General features: G+C 59.1%; 1 protein-coding gene across 2 annotated transcripts in view; it reads left to right on the forward strand.

Annotated features, from left to right (window-relative positions):
- The window catches only part of GALNS (galactosamine (N-acetyl)-6-sulfatase), a 43871-nt gene that overhangs the window by 9370 nt on the left and 20459 nt on the right, over nucleotides 1-14042 (forward strand). For both annotated transcript variants that reach the window (XM_009197054.4, XM_021932287.2), the window contains exons 2-8: nucleotides 5044-5167; nucleotides 6222-6296; nucleotides 7052-7154; nucleotides 10877-11020; nucleotides 12431-12497; nucleotides 12710-12834; nucleotides 13183-13322. In XM_009197054.4, coding sequence (XP_009195318.2) covers nucleotides 5044-5167; nucleotides 6222-6296; nucleotides 7052-7154; nucleotides 10877-11020; nucleotides 12431-12497; nucleotides 12710-12834; nucleotides 13183-13322 — 778 coding nt within the window. The remainder of the gene's footprint in view (nucleotides 1-5043; nucleotides 5168-6221; nucleotides 6297-7051; nucleotides 7155-10876; nucleotides 11021-12430; nucleotides 12498-12709; nucleotides 12835-13182; nucleotides 13323-14042) is intronic.

Genomic DNA, 14042 nt, shown 5'->3' on the forward strand with positions numbered 1-14042 from the left:
CACCACCTCACCCAGCTAGGTTTTTTTTGTATATTTAGTAGAGACGGGGTTTCACCGCATTAGCCAGGATGGTCTCGATCTCCTGACCTTGTGATCCGCCCGTCTCGGCCTCCCAAAGTGCTGGGATTACAGGCTTGAGCCATCGCGCCCGGTCAAGTTCACTCTTAATGTTTTATTTTGTTTGGTAAAAATCAGCCTTAGACAATCAACGATCAGACTCTGTTTGGTCCCTGTCGTGGTGAATTGTAGTCACCAAAGTGAGCCTCTCTCCGGCTCTTTGAGCACCAGGGCCCATGGAGCCTGTCTTGGGGTCGTTTGAAATGGCGGAAACTTGACAAAGGCCTAGATGGGCAGGTGAGACCCACTCGGCCTCCAGGTACTGCCCTCCTCGAGGTCCCTGCTGTCCATGCGGGTGGCAGTCCTGCTCTGTGGGTGAGTCCCAGGGCCACTCGTGGCTGGAGGAGGCTGGATGGGGCGAATTTGGAGAAAAGTGGCAGTTTTTTTGTTTAATTTTTGTTTTTTTTTTTTTGAGACAGGGTCTCACTCTGTCGCCCAGGCTGGAGTGCGGTGGTGCAGTCTCAGCTCACTGCAACCTCTGCCTCCCGAGCTCAGGGGATTCTCCTGCCTCAGCCTCCCAAGTAGCTGAGATTACAGGTGCCTGCCACCATGCCCGGCTAATTTTTTGATTTTTTATAGAGATGGGGTCTCACCTTGTTGCCCAGGCTGGTGGACGAAAGAGAAAAGTATTTTAGAGATTTAAAAAAGAACCATAGGTGTAGGTTCTAACGCACTTCAGAGCTGCAGGTGGAGCTGTTTGCGTTCCTCCTGAAGGCTTCGGCTCCCGGACGTGGCAAGGCTGCAGAGACTGGCTTTACTAAGAGGTTTCCCCTCCCTGCCATCCAGGTGTGTCCACAGGCGTCCACACAACCAGGTGTGGTGAATGTCTTTTCACACCAAGTGGGCTTCTCAGTGACCCCCTGGCCACACCCCCATCTCACCCATCCCAGGAGCCTCCTGGGACCACACACAGGAGTCGGGAGCTTAACAGAAACAGAAGCACGACCGGGCACGGCACTCACACCGGTAACCCCAGCACTTTGGGAGGCCGAGGCAGACAGATTGCCTGAGGTCAGGAGTTTGAGACCAGCCTGGCCATCATGGCAAAACTCCATCTCTACAAAAAAAATACAAAAATTAGCCGAGCGTGGTGGCGGGCGCCTGTAATCCCAGCTACTCAGGAGGCTGCGGCAGGAGAATCGCCTGAACCCAGGAGGCGGAGATTGCAGTGAGCTGAGATCACGCCACTGCACTCCAGCCTGGGGGACAAGAGCAAGACTTCGTCTAAAAAAAAAAACAAAACAAAAAACAAAGAACCAGAAATGAATTCTCCCTTGGTCTGGAGACTGGAAGTCTGAGATCAAGTTGTGGGTAGGACCTCACTCCCTCGGAGACCTGCAAGGGACCCTCTTTCCCCTGCAGCTTCTGGGGGCCCCCAGCTATCCCAAGCCCATGAGTGTGTCTCCCACCTGTGACCCTGTTGCCACACAGCCACCTTCACCCTGTCTCCTATAAGGACTGCAATTGTATGGGATGAGGGTCTGCCCCCACATTAATGACCTCGTCTTAATCATGTCTGCAGCAACCCTGTTTCTAAGGTCATGTTCTGAGATACGCTGGGGCCGAGATTTCAGTATAACTTTTGGGGATTCAGTTCCACCCATTAACACTGATGAACTATGACTTATTTAACTAAATCTGTTGTTCCGACTATCTCACCCACAATTTTAAATTTGTGTAATGGGTTATAGCCATAATTATTTCCTTAGGATAAACTGTTACAAGTGGAATTGCTGGGCCATGATCTTTTGTTTTGTTTCGTTTTGTTTTAGTGACAGGGTCTCACCCTGTTGCCCAGGCTGGAGTACAGTGGTGTGATCATGGCTCACTGCAGCCTCAACCTCCTGGTGTGAAGTAATCCTCCTACCCCAGCCTCCTGAGTAGTTGGGACCACAGGTGCACATCACCACACCTGGCTATTTTTTCTTTTTTAGAGGTGGAGTCTTGCTGTGTTGTCCAGGCTGGTCTCGAACTCCTGGCTTTAAGTGATTCATGCCTTTTTTTTTTTTGACAGAGTCTTGCTCTGTCACGCAGGCTGTAGTGCAGGGGCGCAATCTTGGCTCACTGCAACCTTCGCCTCCTGGGTTGAAGCAATTCTTCTGCCTCAGCCTCCCAAGTAGCTGGTACAGGTGCCCGCCACCATGCCCAGCTAATTTTTGTAATTTTAGTAGAGATGGGGTTTCATCATGTTGGCCAGGCTGGTCTCAAACCCTAACCTTGTGATCCGCCTGCCTCGGCCTCCCAAAGTACTAGGATTACAGGCGTGAGCCACCGCGCCCAGCCCCATGATTGCCTTTTAAGGTAGGGTAGCTGCACTTTCACTAAAAGGTTGGCCAACTCCAGCCCATGGGTCAAATGTGGACCCACCTGCTGAGCTTTTGTTGTTGTTGAGACGGAGTCTCGCTCTGTCGCCCAGGCTGGAGTGTAGTGGTGCAATCTCGGCTCACTGCAAGCTCCGCCTGCTGGGTTGAAGTGATTCTCCTGTCTCAGCCTCCTGAGTAGCTGGGACTACAGGCGCCCACCAACACGCCCGGCTAAATTTTTTTATTTTTAGTAGAGAGGGGGTTTCACCGTGTTAGCCAGGATGGTCTCGATCTCCTGACCTCGTGATCTGTCCGCCTCGGCCTCCCAAAATCCTGGGATTTCAAATGTGAGCCACTGCTTCTGGCTCACCACCATCCCATAAGCCAGGAATGGGTTTTATAATTTTAAATTGTTCAAAAAAACTGAAAGAATAATATTTTGTGACATGAAAAATTATATGAAATTCAGATGTTGATGAATAAAGTTTTATTGGCACACAGCATGCACGTCTGCTCGAATGCTGGCTGTGGCAGGGCTGAGGGGCTGTGACAGCCCCATATGGCCCACAAAGCTGAAAAGATTTGCTGTGAGGCCCTTTACATAATGTGTTTGATGATGCCAGCTCTAAATATCTATATTTGCATTCAAATTGGTTTCAAAAATAAATATACAGCTGGTCCTGAGAACGTGGTGGTGAATGCAGCTGAGCTGGGCCCATGAACGTGGTCATTGTGTTTAGAATGCGGTGTCCTTCCCAGGTGGTGTGTGTTTGTGCTGCCGAAGCTACTGCAGGTGGCCTGTAGAGGGCAGGGGCCCAGGCAGGCACAGGCACTTAACTGATGTCTTGGTTGGTGCCTGGAGCACCTTAGGCGGGAATATGTCCTTAGGGAAGGAAGACAGGCCAGGCGGAGGGGCCTCGCGGTGGTGGCTTCCACCAGGCTCCTGCTGAGGTGGGCGCCCAGGGAGACAGCTGGAGGATCCGAGGAGAGCCAAAGCCCCAGGTGGTGCCTTCCCCTCCTCCTAGAACAAAGTCCGGGCGCACTGCTTGTTTAAAAGCACTTTTTTCAACAATAAGCACTGCGAAGTTAGAAGAATTTTTCGGTGAACACCGGCCCTGCCACTCACCCCCGGAGTTTGCCGTGGGCATTTGCTGTGCTGGCGCCATCACCCCGGCATCACCCTGCCTCCGTGCCTCCTGCCCTGTGCTCACCCGTCCTCCTGCTTGGGCCTTTTATTGTAAAAAACAGAACGTCAAATTGACCATTGAAGCCACTCAGGCACTCAGTACGTTCACAGCGTGGTACTTCCATCCCTTCTACCTACTTCCGAACATTCTGTCCCAAGAAGAAACCCGTACCCAGCAGCAGGCTCTCCCCAGCACCCACCCCCAGCCCCGGCAGCCCCTCAGCCACCTCCTGCCTCTGCGGACCGGCCTGTTCCAGAGGCTTCCCATGAGCAAATCCCAGCCTGTGTGGCCCTGGTGTCTGCTTCCTTCCCTCGCGTGGAGCTTTCCAGGGCCATGCACCGGGCGGGACGCCCTTCCTTTTGATGGCTGGGTGGTGTGCCGTGGTACATGCGTGAGTTTCCCCAGACATAACACGTTACCACAGGCCGGGTGGCCTCAGACAGCAGAAATGGATTCTTGCTGGATTCTGGAGGCCAGCAGTGCAAAATCAAGGTGTCAGCCAGGCTCCCCCGTCTGAGTCTCTCGAGGAGGGTCCTTGCTGTCCCCGGTTGGTGGCTGCACCGCTCCAGTGTTGGCCTCGGCCTTCACCCGGCATCTCTACTGCACATCTGCATCTCTAACTCCCAGTCATAGGATTGAGGGCCCATGCTGGTTCAGCGTGACCTCATCTTAGCTCGCTACATCTGCAAAGATCCTACTTCCAAATGCAGCCACACCCTTGTAGTACACGCGGGCCACACTTTGTCGTCCACCGATGGGCGCTTGGGGTGCTCCTGCCTTTTGGCCACTGAGTCGTGCTGCCCTGGACGCTCGTGTGCAGGTCTGTGTGGACGTAAGTTTCAGTCTCTCAGGTGTACAGCTAGGAGTGGAATTGCAGCGTGGAACTGCAGGGCCACACGGCAACTAGGCTTTTGGGGGACAGTTACCGCTCGACTTTGAAATCTAGGTTTGTACAGACGTACGAGGGCCTGTGTGTGTATGTTGAAAAGAGATGCACGTGTTAAAGGCCATCTCCCCGCGAGCATGCAGATGCTGGCGTCAGGCTACAGGAGGGAGGCAGGTGTGGGGCCTTGCATTCCCCCGTGAGGACTGGGAGGAGGCAGACGGACGCATTCCCCGCGTGAGGACTGGGAGGAGGCAGACGGACGCATTCCCCGCGTGAGGACTGGGAGGAGAGAGCAGGCAGGGCGCATTCCCCGCGTGAGGACCAAGTAGAAGTGGAGGCGAAAGCAGCGTGGGCTGACCGTGGAGTGGCCCCACTGTGTACACCCTCCTTGGCTACTGGGGTTTAGCCAAGCTCTGCCGCTGGCTGGGGCACAGGGTGGCGCTGGCTCCCACAGTCCCCGACACGCTCTTGGCACCACGGACAGCTCCCCAAGCCAGCAGCACCAGCTGCAGAAGGTGCTCATTCCTCCTCCGCATGCTCTTCCCTGCAGATGGGATGGGGCGACCTCGGGGTGTACGGAGAGCCCTCCAGAGAGACCCCGAATTTGGACCGGATGGCTGCAGAAGGGATGCTTTTCCCAAACTTCTATTCTGCCAACCCTCTGTGCTCACCATGTAAGTCAGCGGGGCCCTCATCCCCAGAAACGGGTGAGCCCAGCAGGCCGAGGCCTCCCAGGTCCTTCCAGCCGTGACTCTGGGCAGCCACATCAACCTTGTCTACTCCTACTACTGCAGGGAGGGTGGCAGGTGGGCTCAGGCCTTTCTCATCAGGTCCCAGCCCAGCTCCGTGCTGTGTGGGGTGTGGCACCTGCTGGGTTTTCAGGGTCAAAGTTGCGGTGTTGTTGGTGGCTGCTGTCCTCTGTTTCCCAGAGTCGAGTGCTGTGGCCGCCTGGGGAGAGGCGCTGCAGTGTGGCTCTGTCTCAGGGTACCGGGGAAGTGGGGGTCCCGCTTCCTCCCTCCCCGGGGAGAGTCTCTCCTACTGGAGACGACACACGTGGTATTGATCGTGAGGAAGAAGGGAAGGCAGGATATGGGCCAGCACTTGAGGATGGAGGCGTGCGGACCTGCGCACCCAGTGGGTGTCCCGGGAGCCTGGGAGAGGAGACAGCGTCTTGGGGACAACGCTGAGCTGCAGGGCCCAAGGGCCGCGTGTCTTTCAGTGTATTGGGTGCTGTGCCCCACCCAGGTGGTGGAGATGCTAACAGGGATCGACCGGCGTGGCAGCCCCTCGTAAACCTGCGTCTGCCTCATCTGTCACGCGTCCGCCTACTGGTGGGGCTCTTGCTGACGGGCGTGTGGGTCTGAGCTGCACCCTTCTTTTTTTTTTTTTTTTTTTTTGAGACGGAGTCTCGCTCTGTCGCCCAGGCTGGAGTGCAGTGGCCGGATCTCAGCTCACTGCAAGCTCTGCCTCCCGGGTTCAGGCCATTCTCCTGCCTCAGCCTCCCAAGCAGCTGGGACTACAGGCGCCCGCCACCACGCCTGGCTAGTTGTTTTTTGTATTTTTTAGTAGAGATGGGGTTTCACTGTGTTAGCCAGGATGATCTCGATCTCCTGACCTCGTGATCCACCTGTCTCGGCCTCCCAAAGTGCTGGGATTACAGGCTTGAGCCACCGCGCCCGGCCTGAGCTGCACCCTTCTCATCTAGTTTCTGTTTCTGTCACCTCATAGCCAGGGCGGCACTGCTTACGGGACGGCTGCCCATCCGCAATGGCTTCTACACCACCAACGCCCATGCCAGAAACGGTAGGCTGCCTGCCGCTGCCTCCAGGGTCCACCTTGGGGTACAGGGTTGGGCTGGTGGGGTCCAGGTGGTGCCCGGGTCTCTGGGACTCAGGTGGAAATGAGGGCTCCCCCCTAGCTGGTTTCCTTCCCTGCCCCGGCCCAGTGGGGACGGAGCAGAGGGTGCCCAGTCTAGCCTAAGGAGCTGGGCCAGCACCCCCACCCCAGAAGCTCCCACTCTCCAGGCAGGTGAGCTGCACACTTACAGAGAAACTGGGGCTGTGGTGTCAGCAGCAGTTCTGGAATGTTCTGGAATTGCTGTGCTCGAGGGGTTTGGATGGGCTCCCCAGGGGCATCTCATAGGGGAAGTGGGATTTCCAGTGGCCTTTGAGGAAAGGGAAGGACAGGGGAGGCAGGGGTGGGGCAGTGAAGCGTCATGTGGCGTATTCCAGAGACCCCTGGAGATCATGCAGGCGGGAGGCTGGCCTAAGAGGCAGGATAGGACCTGAGGGCAGGCAGGAGGCCCAGGGAAGGCGCTGGGGGGCACAGAGTCTGCTCCGTGCTCGCCCTCTGGTGATGGCACTGGCTCTGAGGGGTGCCTGGAAAAATCTGGGAAGTTCCATGCCCTGTAGATGCACAGTCCCCAGGCCCAGCCTTTGACCCCGAGGGGCCAGTGTTCTATTAGGATGTGTGGACGCAGCCCCCAGTGTCCTGTTAGGATGGGGGTGGTGGCAGCTTCTCGGGGTCTCCTCGGGGCTCACCCAGCGCTGCTCTTCCAGCCTACACGCCGCAGGAAATTGTGGGCGGTATCCCAGACTCGGAGCAGCTCCTCCCGGAGCTTCTGAAGAAGGCCGGCTATGTCAGCAAGATCATCGGCAAGTGGTGAGTGTCTGTCCATGCCTGCCCGGGCATCCTGCTCCACCCACTTCCCAGCCTTGGTTCCAAGGGACATGGCCACAAGTTTCCAACGAGGAAGGCGTCTTGGGTGGGAAACGGAAGCTGATTCTGGGTGTGTTCAGGTGTCTCCAGCGTCCCTGTGCAGGCCAGCATGACCTTGCCAGCAGGATCTCAGGTCACCAGGCTGGGCCCGCAGCTGCAAGTGTCTTGCAGCATCAGACTCCACAGGCCTGTCACTGTCCCTCGCGTCACGGCCCCCATGGCCCCCAGCATCCGCCACCACCGCCCCCGGCTGCCTCTTGCCACGTCGTCCTTGGAGGGGTCACGTCGTTACACATAGGAGCCCTGGCGGAGGAGCTGCCTGTCTGCCCCAGGGGCCTGTTGGATGATGAAAGCTCTGGCCTGAACCACAAAGGAGCCTCCAGGAAGGAGAGGAACAGCCCAGCAGCTGACGAAATCCTAACCCAACGAGAGCTCGGGTGCCGCACAGCCCCCAGGCCGCAGTTTCAGGCGCACGGGATGTTTCATTTCTTTTCCTCCCTGGGATGCCTGTGTGAGCCTAGAGGGTTAGGTGGAGTCACCTGCCCCGCGCTGCTCTCCAGCTGTTGGAGTGTTCCCGCCTGTCGCCTGTCGGGCCGCATGCCTTCTCCTTCAGGAAGCCCTCGCTGCTTTCCAGCCTCTGTGATCCCGGGTCGGCTGCCTGTGGCTCCTGCCGGCCCCTTTCGGGTGGATGCTCCTTGGATATGGATGGTCATGGCAGCCAGGAATCTGCTGAGCTTGATGACTGGATGAGGAGGACCCAGAGGCTGCCTAGGGAACGCTTCGTCCCTCTTCAGACGAGAGGAAGCAGCCTGCCGAGCTGAGCTCTCAGAAATCACAGGGCGGAGCCGATGGGCACCGCAGCCGCGGAGTCCTCACACAGGGAGGCCGCGGAGTCCTCACACAGGGAGGTCGGGCCCCACACGGCCTGCGTGGTCGCTGAGCCGGTGCCAGGGACCGTCTCGGAAGTCAGCCCCCGAGGTTCACTGGAGCGTGACAGGGCTGTGCCAAGAGGAGGAAGAGCCAGTGGCCTCTCCAAGTGACAAGCCCCACAGTGACTGGAGCTCTCCACCTGGCCTGGCAGCTCTGTCTTGGGCCCAGCGGCCTCCTGTGCATGGTCATTGGTGCAGGTGGCAAGAGCTAGACAGGGAGTGGGTCTCCACAGAGGCCTCAAGGCTCCTGAACAGCCATCGGCGGGAGAGAGGGGACCCCGAGGAGTGGGAGCAGGAGCCAGGCAGGCCCCAGAGCCACAGGCTCCTCCCAGGCTCAGGACATGGTGCAGTGACTGGATGGCCCGGGCTGGGTCCTGCAGTGGCTGCTCAGTCAGGTGGGGGGTCAGCAGGGTCCCCTCTCAGGGCAGTAGGGTGTTGTCAGCTGTCACTCAGACTTCCCTGAGGCCCCTCGCCTGGACTCAAAAAGAGGCTGCTTAATCTGCCTGCAGCCACGCGGGGGTGCAGGGCAGGGACTTGAGTCCCAGAGGGCTGCAGACGTTCCCCGCTCCAGGTCACCTGCTGGCGAGTGCCAGGCCCCACTGATGCTTTGGGACAAGCACATTGAGCTGACAGCTTAATCTGTGTGGCGTCCTGCCTGTGTGCTTCCCCTGAGCAAGGCCTTTGCACTGCAGTTGTGGATGCACGAGTGTCCCCTGTGGCTGGGCGGTGACCTGTGACGTGGACGCACGAGGACCCCCGTGGCTGGGCAGTGACCTGCGACGTGGACGCACAAGTGCCCCCGTGGCTGGGCGGTGACATGCGGACGTTGACGCACGAGTGTCCCCTGTGGCTGGGCGGTGACATGCGGACGTGGACGCACGAGGACCCCTGTGGCTGGGCGGTGACCTGTGACGTGGACGCACAAGTGCCCCTGTGGCTGGGTGGTGACCTGTGACGACGCACAAGTGCCCCTGTGGCTGGGCGGTGACCTGCGACGTGGGCGCACGAGGACGCCTGTGGCTGGGCGGTGACCTGCGACGTGGACGCACGAGGACCCCTGTGGCTGGGTGGTGACCTGCGGACGTGGACGCACAAGTGCCCCTGTGGCTGGGCGGTGACCTGCGACGTGGACGCACGAGGACCCCTGTGGCTGGGCGGTGACCTGCCCAGGGTGTTCAGGGATGATGGGGTTCTCTGGCAGTGGGCCCAAGTGCTGAAGACCCGAAGGAAACAGCCCGGAGTTGGCAGCCAAAGGAGCTCTGAGGTCACAGAGAGGTCCATGTGTGCTTACCTGAGAGAGGAGATGGAAGAGGCAGCTCAGGAGGTTCTGGGTGCAGAGGCCGTGTCCAGGGAGGCAGCCACTACAGAACCAGCCAGAGCCTCAACTACAGCCATGCCAGCCTCCTCGCTCACCAACAGGGAAACCAAGGTCCAGACAGACGGGCTTACGCAGTGTCCAGGCTCTGTTGCTGGCTGGGTTCCATCCAGCCTCCACCTTCCAGCCTGGCCTTTCTTCAGAGCCCCTTCTGACCCTCCCCCAGCCAGTGACTTGAGTGAATCCACAGTGGCCTGAGACCTGTGTGCCGGGTGCAGAGTTGCCCGTGAGCACTCAGGCTGGGGCCTTCCCGCCCCCTCCACCAGGGCCAGCCCCACATGCGGCTCAGAAATCTGCTTCAGGGATGCTGCTTTCAAAGCCATAGCTGCAGAAGATTTTCCTCAGATGACACACAACTGATGTGAGACCCGCCCACGGCCGTGCCTACCTTATACCACCTCTCCTGCAGCCCGTTCTGAAGAGCAGCCGCAAGCTGGATTCCTTCCAGGACAAAAGAGGCCATGCGAGGAAACCCGGACAGCTGGCCTGGGGACTGGGGGGAGTGGGCGAAGAGGTGTGGCCTGCAGGACTGCTGTGGACTGGCGGACAAGAGATTAGGTGCCCCCAGAGGGAAGGCGCGTGTGGGTCTGTAGGGGGTTGTCAGAAGGGGAGTGCAGGGCGGGGTCTGGAGGGTTCCCACGGGCCTGGGGTGTGATGCCTGGTGATGGCCATTCCGAGCAGGTGAACCCTGGTCCCAGGAGAGCAGTTGGTGGAGGTCACCAGTGTGGCCACACTGCCATGTTCTCTTGTCATCACTCCAATACCCGCCTCTGCCAGGGCCCTGGGAATGTGGGTGCAGCTGGCAGGCCCCAGGGCTCCTGCACGGCACACAACGCCCCGCCCAGCCGTCATCCCGGGACCGTTGCCCTGAACTGGGAGACAAGACTGAGTGCCTCAGTGTGAAGAGACCCAGTAATTACCTGGCAGGAGATATTTTCTGCCCTGGGAAACCCAGAGGAGAAGCACTTGGGTTCGAGACACAAGCTGTGAAACTTTACTGGGAGTTCAGGAAAAGTGGAAGGAAGGAGCCGGGGCCCCGAGGGGCACGTCAGGCGGGTTCCAGGCGGCTGAGAGGCTCCTCACGACGCACCGCCCTTCACGGTGCCGGGAACCCCGGCCGCCACTGTGCCTGCCACCCTTGGTTGTGCCCAGACACTCTGTGGGGGAGGCGGGCGGTGCCAGCACCCTCCTTGGGGTGAGGCTTTGGTCTTTTGTCCCTGCCGTGCCCAGGCATAGCCTATACTCAGTGCTGGAGGGTGCTCATCTTACCAAGAATTTTGTGAAGCTGGTGGATCTGTTGCTCAGAATTTCAGAGTGTCCCCACGTGGGGTCCCTGAAGTGTCCTGGGTTCCTGTTTCCAGGCATCTGGGTCACAGGCCCCAGTTCCACCCCCTGAAGCACGGATTTGATGAGTGGTTTGGATCCCCCAACTGCCACTTTGGACCTTATGACAACAAGGCCAGGCCCAACATCCCTGTGTACAGGGACTGGGAGATGGTTGGCAGGTAATGGAGCCCCACCCCTTCCCCTCCCACGTCCTGAACTGCTGCGCCCGGCGTGCCTGCCCCCCCGTCTCTAGCACTGGTGGCCTCAGGCTGCTGCTCACGAGGGCTGGGCTGTCCCTGGGTCCCCGGGCACCGAGGGCTTTGGTTTGGGGGCTTCTGTCACCAAGTTTTGCCCCAGAGCCTGTGAGACTCACGCCTGGGGTTTCCCACCTTTTCAAGGTCGTAGATCCCTTTAGCTGTCCTGAGAGAGGAAGGCCCCCAGCAGAGTGAGCCCACACAGTCTGTCCTAGCTGTCAGGGTACTGCCCATGTGGTCCACGGGTGGGGAGGCCGGCTGTGCTCCAGACGTCCAGGGACATGGGCAGGACAGGAGGTGGGACGAAACCCCACTGGGAGCCACACCAGGAGCAAAAGCCGCTGTCCGGACAGAGCCGTCCTGGTGCCCGGGCATGGGGGCAGCACCTCTGGACACGGCAGCACCGGGTCAGGGACCCTCATCTGTGAATTTTATTTTGCTTAATTTGACTCTTCTTGGCGGAAGCGCTCATTGGTTACGTGGCGGTGGACCAGAAGTGGCACCAGCTTGCTGCCTTTTTCTAGACAGAGCTCCTTGGAGGTGTGGGAGTCACCCCGCGCAGCCCCCATTTGAAGTGTGCAGTTCTGTGGTTTGCAGTAGTCGCAGGCTGGGACAGCCAGCACTGCAGCTGTTTCAGAACGAGCCCCGTGGCCTGAGCAGTGGTTCCCCAGCCCCAGTCCCAGCCCCGAGCGACCACGGCCACCTCACTGCCTTCACCTTGGTGTCGCGCCCTTGGCCCTGTTCCCCCATCTTCTCACGTGGCAGGTCATCAGATGCAAGACCACGACCTGCGGGAGCGAGGGACGCATCCAGCTTGGTCTGTTCTCTGAGTGGACATTTCATTTCCAGGCTTCCTTTTTTTTTTTTTTTTTTTAACCCCCAAGACAGGATCTCGCTCTGTCTCCCAGGCTGGAGTGCAGGGGCGCGATCTTGGCTCACTGCAACCTCCGCCACCCGGATTTAAGCAGTTCTCCTGCCTCATCCTCCCAAGTAGCTGGCATTACAGGCACACACCACCATGCCCAGCTAATGTTTGTGGTTTTAGTAGAGATGGGGTTTCACCATGTTCCCCAGGCTGGTCTCAAATTCCTGACCTCATGATCCACCTTCCTCGGCCTCCCGAAGTGCTGAGGTTACAGGCGTGAGCCATGACGCCCGGCCCAGCCTCCTTTTACATCAAGCCCATGGCCCAGCCCCAGCCTCCTTTTGCATCAAGTCCGTGGCCCGGCCCAGCCTCCTTTTACATCAAGCCCGTGGCTTTGCCAGTGAAGTCAGGGAGAAGGGGACTTTCTTGGCCTAGATTCTGACGTCTGTCCGGATCTGTGTTCTTTTCAGATATTACGAAGAATTTCCGATTAATCTGAAGACGGGGGAAGCCAACCTCACCCAGATCTACCTGCAGGTGATGGCGGACGGGGACCGCAGCAGCCTCGCCCTGCGGGAGGCGGGGGGACGGGACCGCAGCAGCCTCTCCCTGCAGGAGGCGGGGGGACGGGACCGAAGCAGCCTCGCCCTGCGGGAGGCAGGGGAACGGGACCGCAGCAGCCTCGCCCTGCGGGAGGCGTGGGGAGGTTGGCCTGAGGCTGGAGGAGGACGGTGCGACTCTCACCATAGGAAGCCCTGGATTTCATTAAGAGACAGGCACGGCGCCACCCCTTCTTCCTCTACTGGGCTGTCGACGCCACACACGCACCCGTCTACGCCTCCAAACCCTTCTTGGGCACCAGTCAGCGAGGGCGGTGAGTCCCGGTTCCAAGGAGCACAGACCACGCTGGAGGCCCCAGCTGTGCTTGGTGATGTGACTCCAGAGATGGGGCACTCAGTACCGTGGCATTTAGTGACTATTTTGGAAAGGCCAGAGCAACCCCCCCGTTTGAAGCCGTCCACTGGCCTGGGATCAGGAGAGGAGGGCTGTGGTGGGGGTGCCGGCTCTGTCCTTCATAAGCCACGTAAACTTGAACTGAAGCCATTCCTCTTCCGGGAAGAGGCCGGCCAGTTTCGCTGTTGTCTGTGAAGTTAAGATTTAACGTACTCCGTGAATCCCAATATGCCGCTGGCTGCCTGATCTGTTTGTCTCCGTCCTCCAGGTATGGAGATGCCGTCCGGGAGATTGATGACAGCGTTGGGAAGATGCTGGAGCTTCTCCACGACCTGCACATCGCAGACAACACCTTCGTCTTCTTCACATCGGACAACGGCGCTGCCCTCATTTCCGCCCCCGAACAAGGTGAGCGCTCACCGTCACTCCTCGCGGGTCACCGCGGCCACTGTGTCGGTGAGGAGCAGCTGCACTGGCTGTGAGGCAGGAGTGGCTTTGAACTTGGGGGTGGGGAGGAAATGACACAAGGGAGAGGGTTTGTCTTGGAAGAGGCCAACGCTTCCCGAAGGGTGACCCTGGAGACCGGAGGTTTTGGAGGCTGCATGGAAACAGCAGAGCTGGTGGAGCGGGGTGTCCCTGCTGAGGTGGGGGCTGGCACCCAAGACCCCCAGCAGCCCTGGGAGTGTGCCCTGAACCTGGTCACCCAGGGACCAGGCCGCCTCCATGAAGATGGACTCCTGCCCCCACCACCTGAGTGGTTCCCGGGATGGAGCTTCAGCCTTTTCCCCACTCCGCACTGATGAATGCCTGACCCGACCCCAGCGCCAACAAACCCGAACTCGCCTCTTCCCAGACCAAGCTGGGGGCCCTGCAGCCTCTTCCCAGACCACACGGGGCCCCTGCAGCCTCATCCTTAGACCACGGGCCCCAACCCTCTTCTCCCAGACCACACGGGCCTCTGCAGCCTCTTCCCAGACCAGCTGGGGCCCCTGCAGCCTCTCCCAGACCCACACGGGGTGCCCTGCAGCCTTTCCTCTAGACCAAGCTGGGAGCCCTGCAGCCTCTTCCCAGACCAAGCTAGCTCCTGCAGCCTTGCCCCAGACTCACGCTGGCCCTGCACCTCTTTCT

This window comes from Papio anubis, chromosome 18 (assembly GCF_008728515.1).
Source record: "Papio anubis isolate 15944 chromosome 18, Panubis1.0, whole genome shotgun sequence".
Taxonomy (NCBI): domain Eukaryota; kingdom Metazoa; phylum Chordata; class Mammalia; order Primates; family Cercopithecidae; genus Papio; species Papio anubis.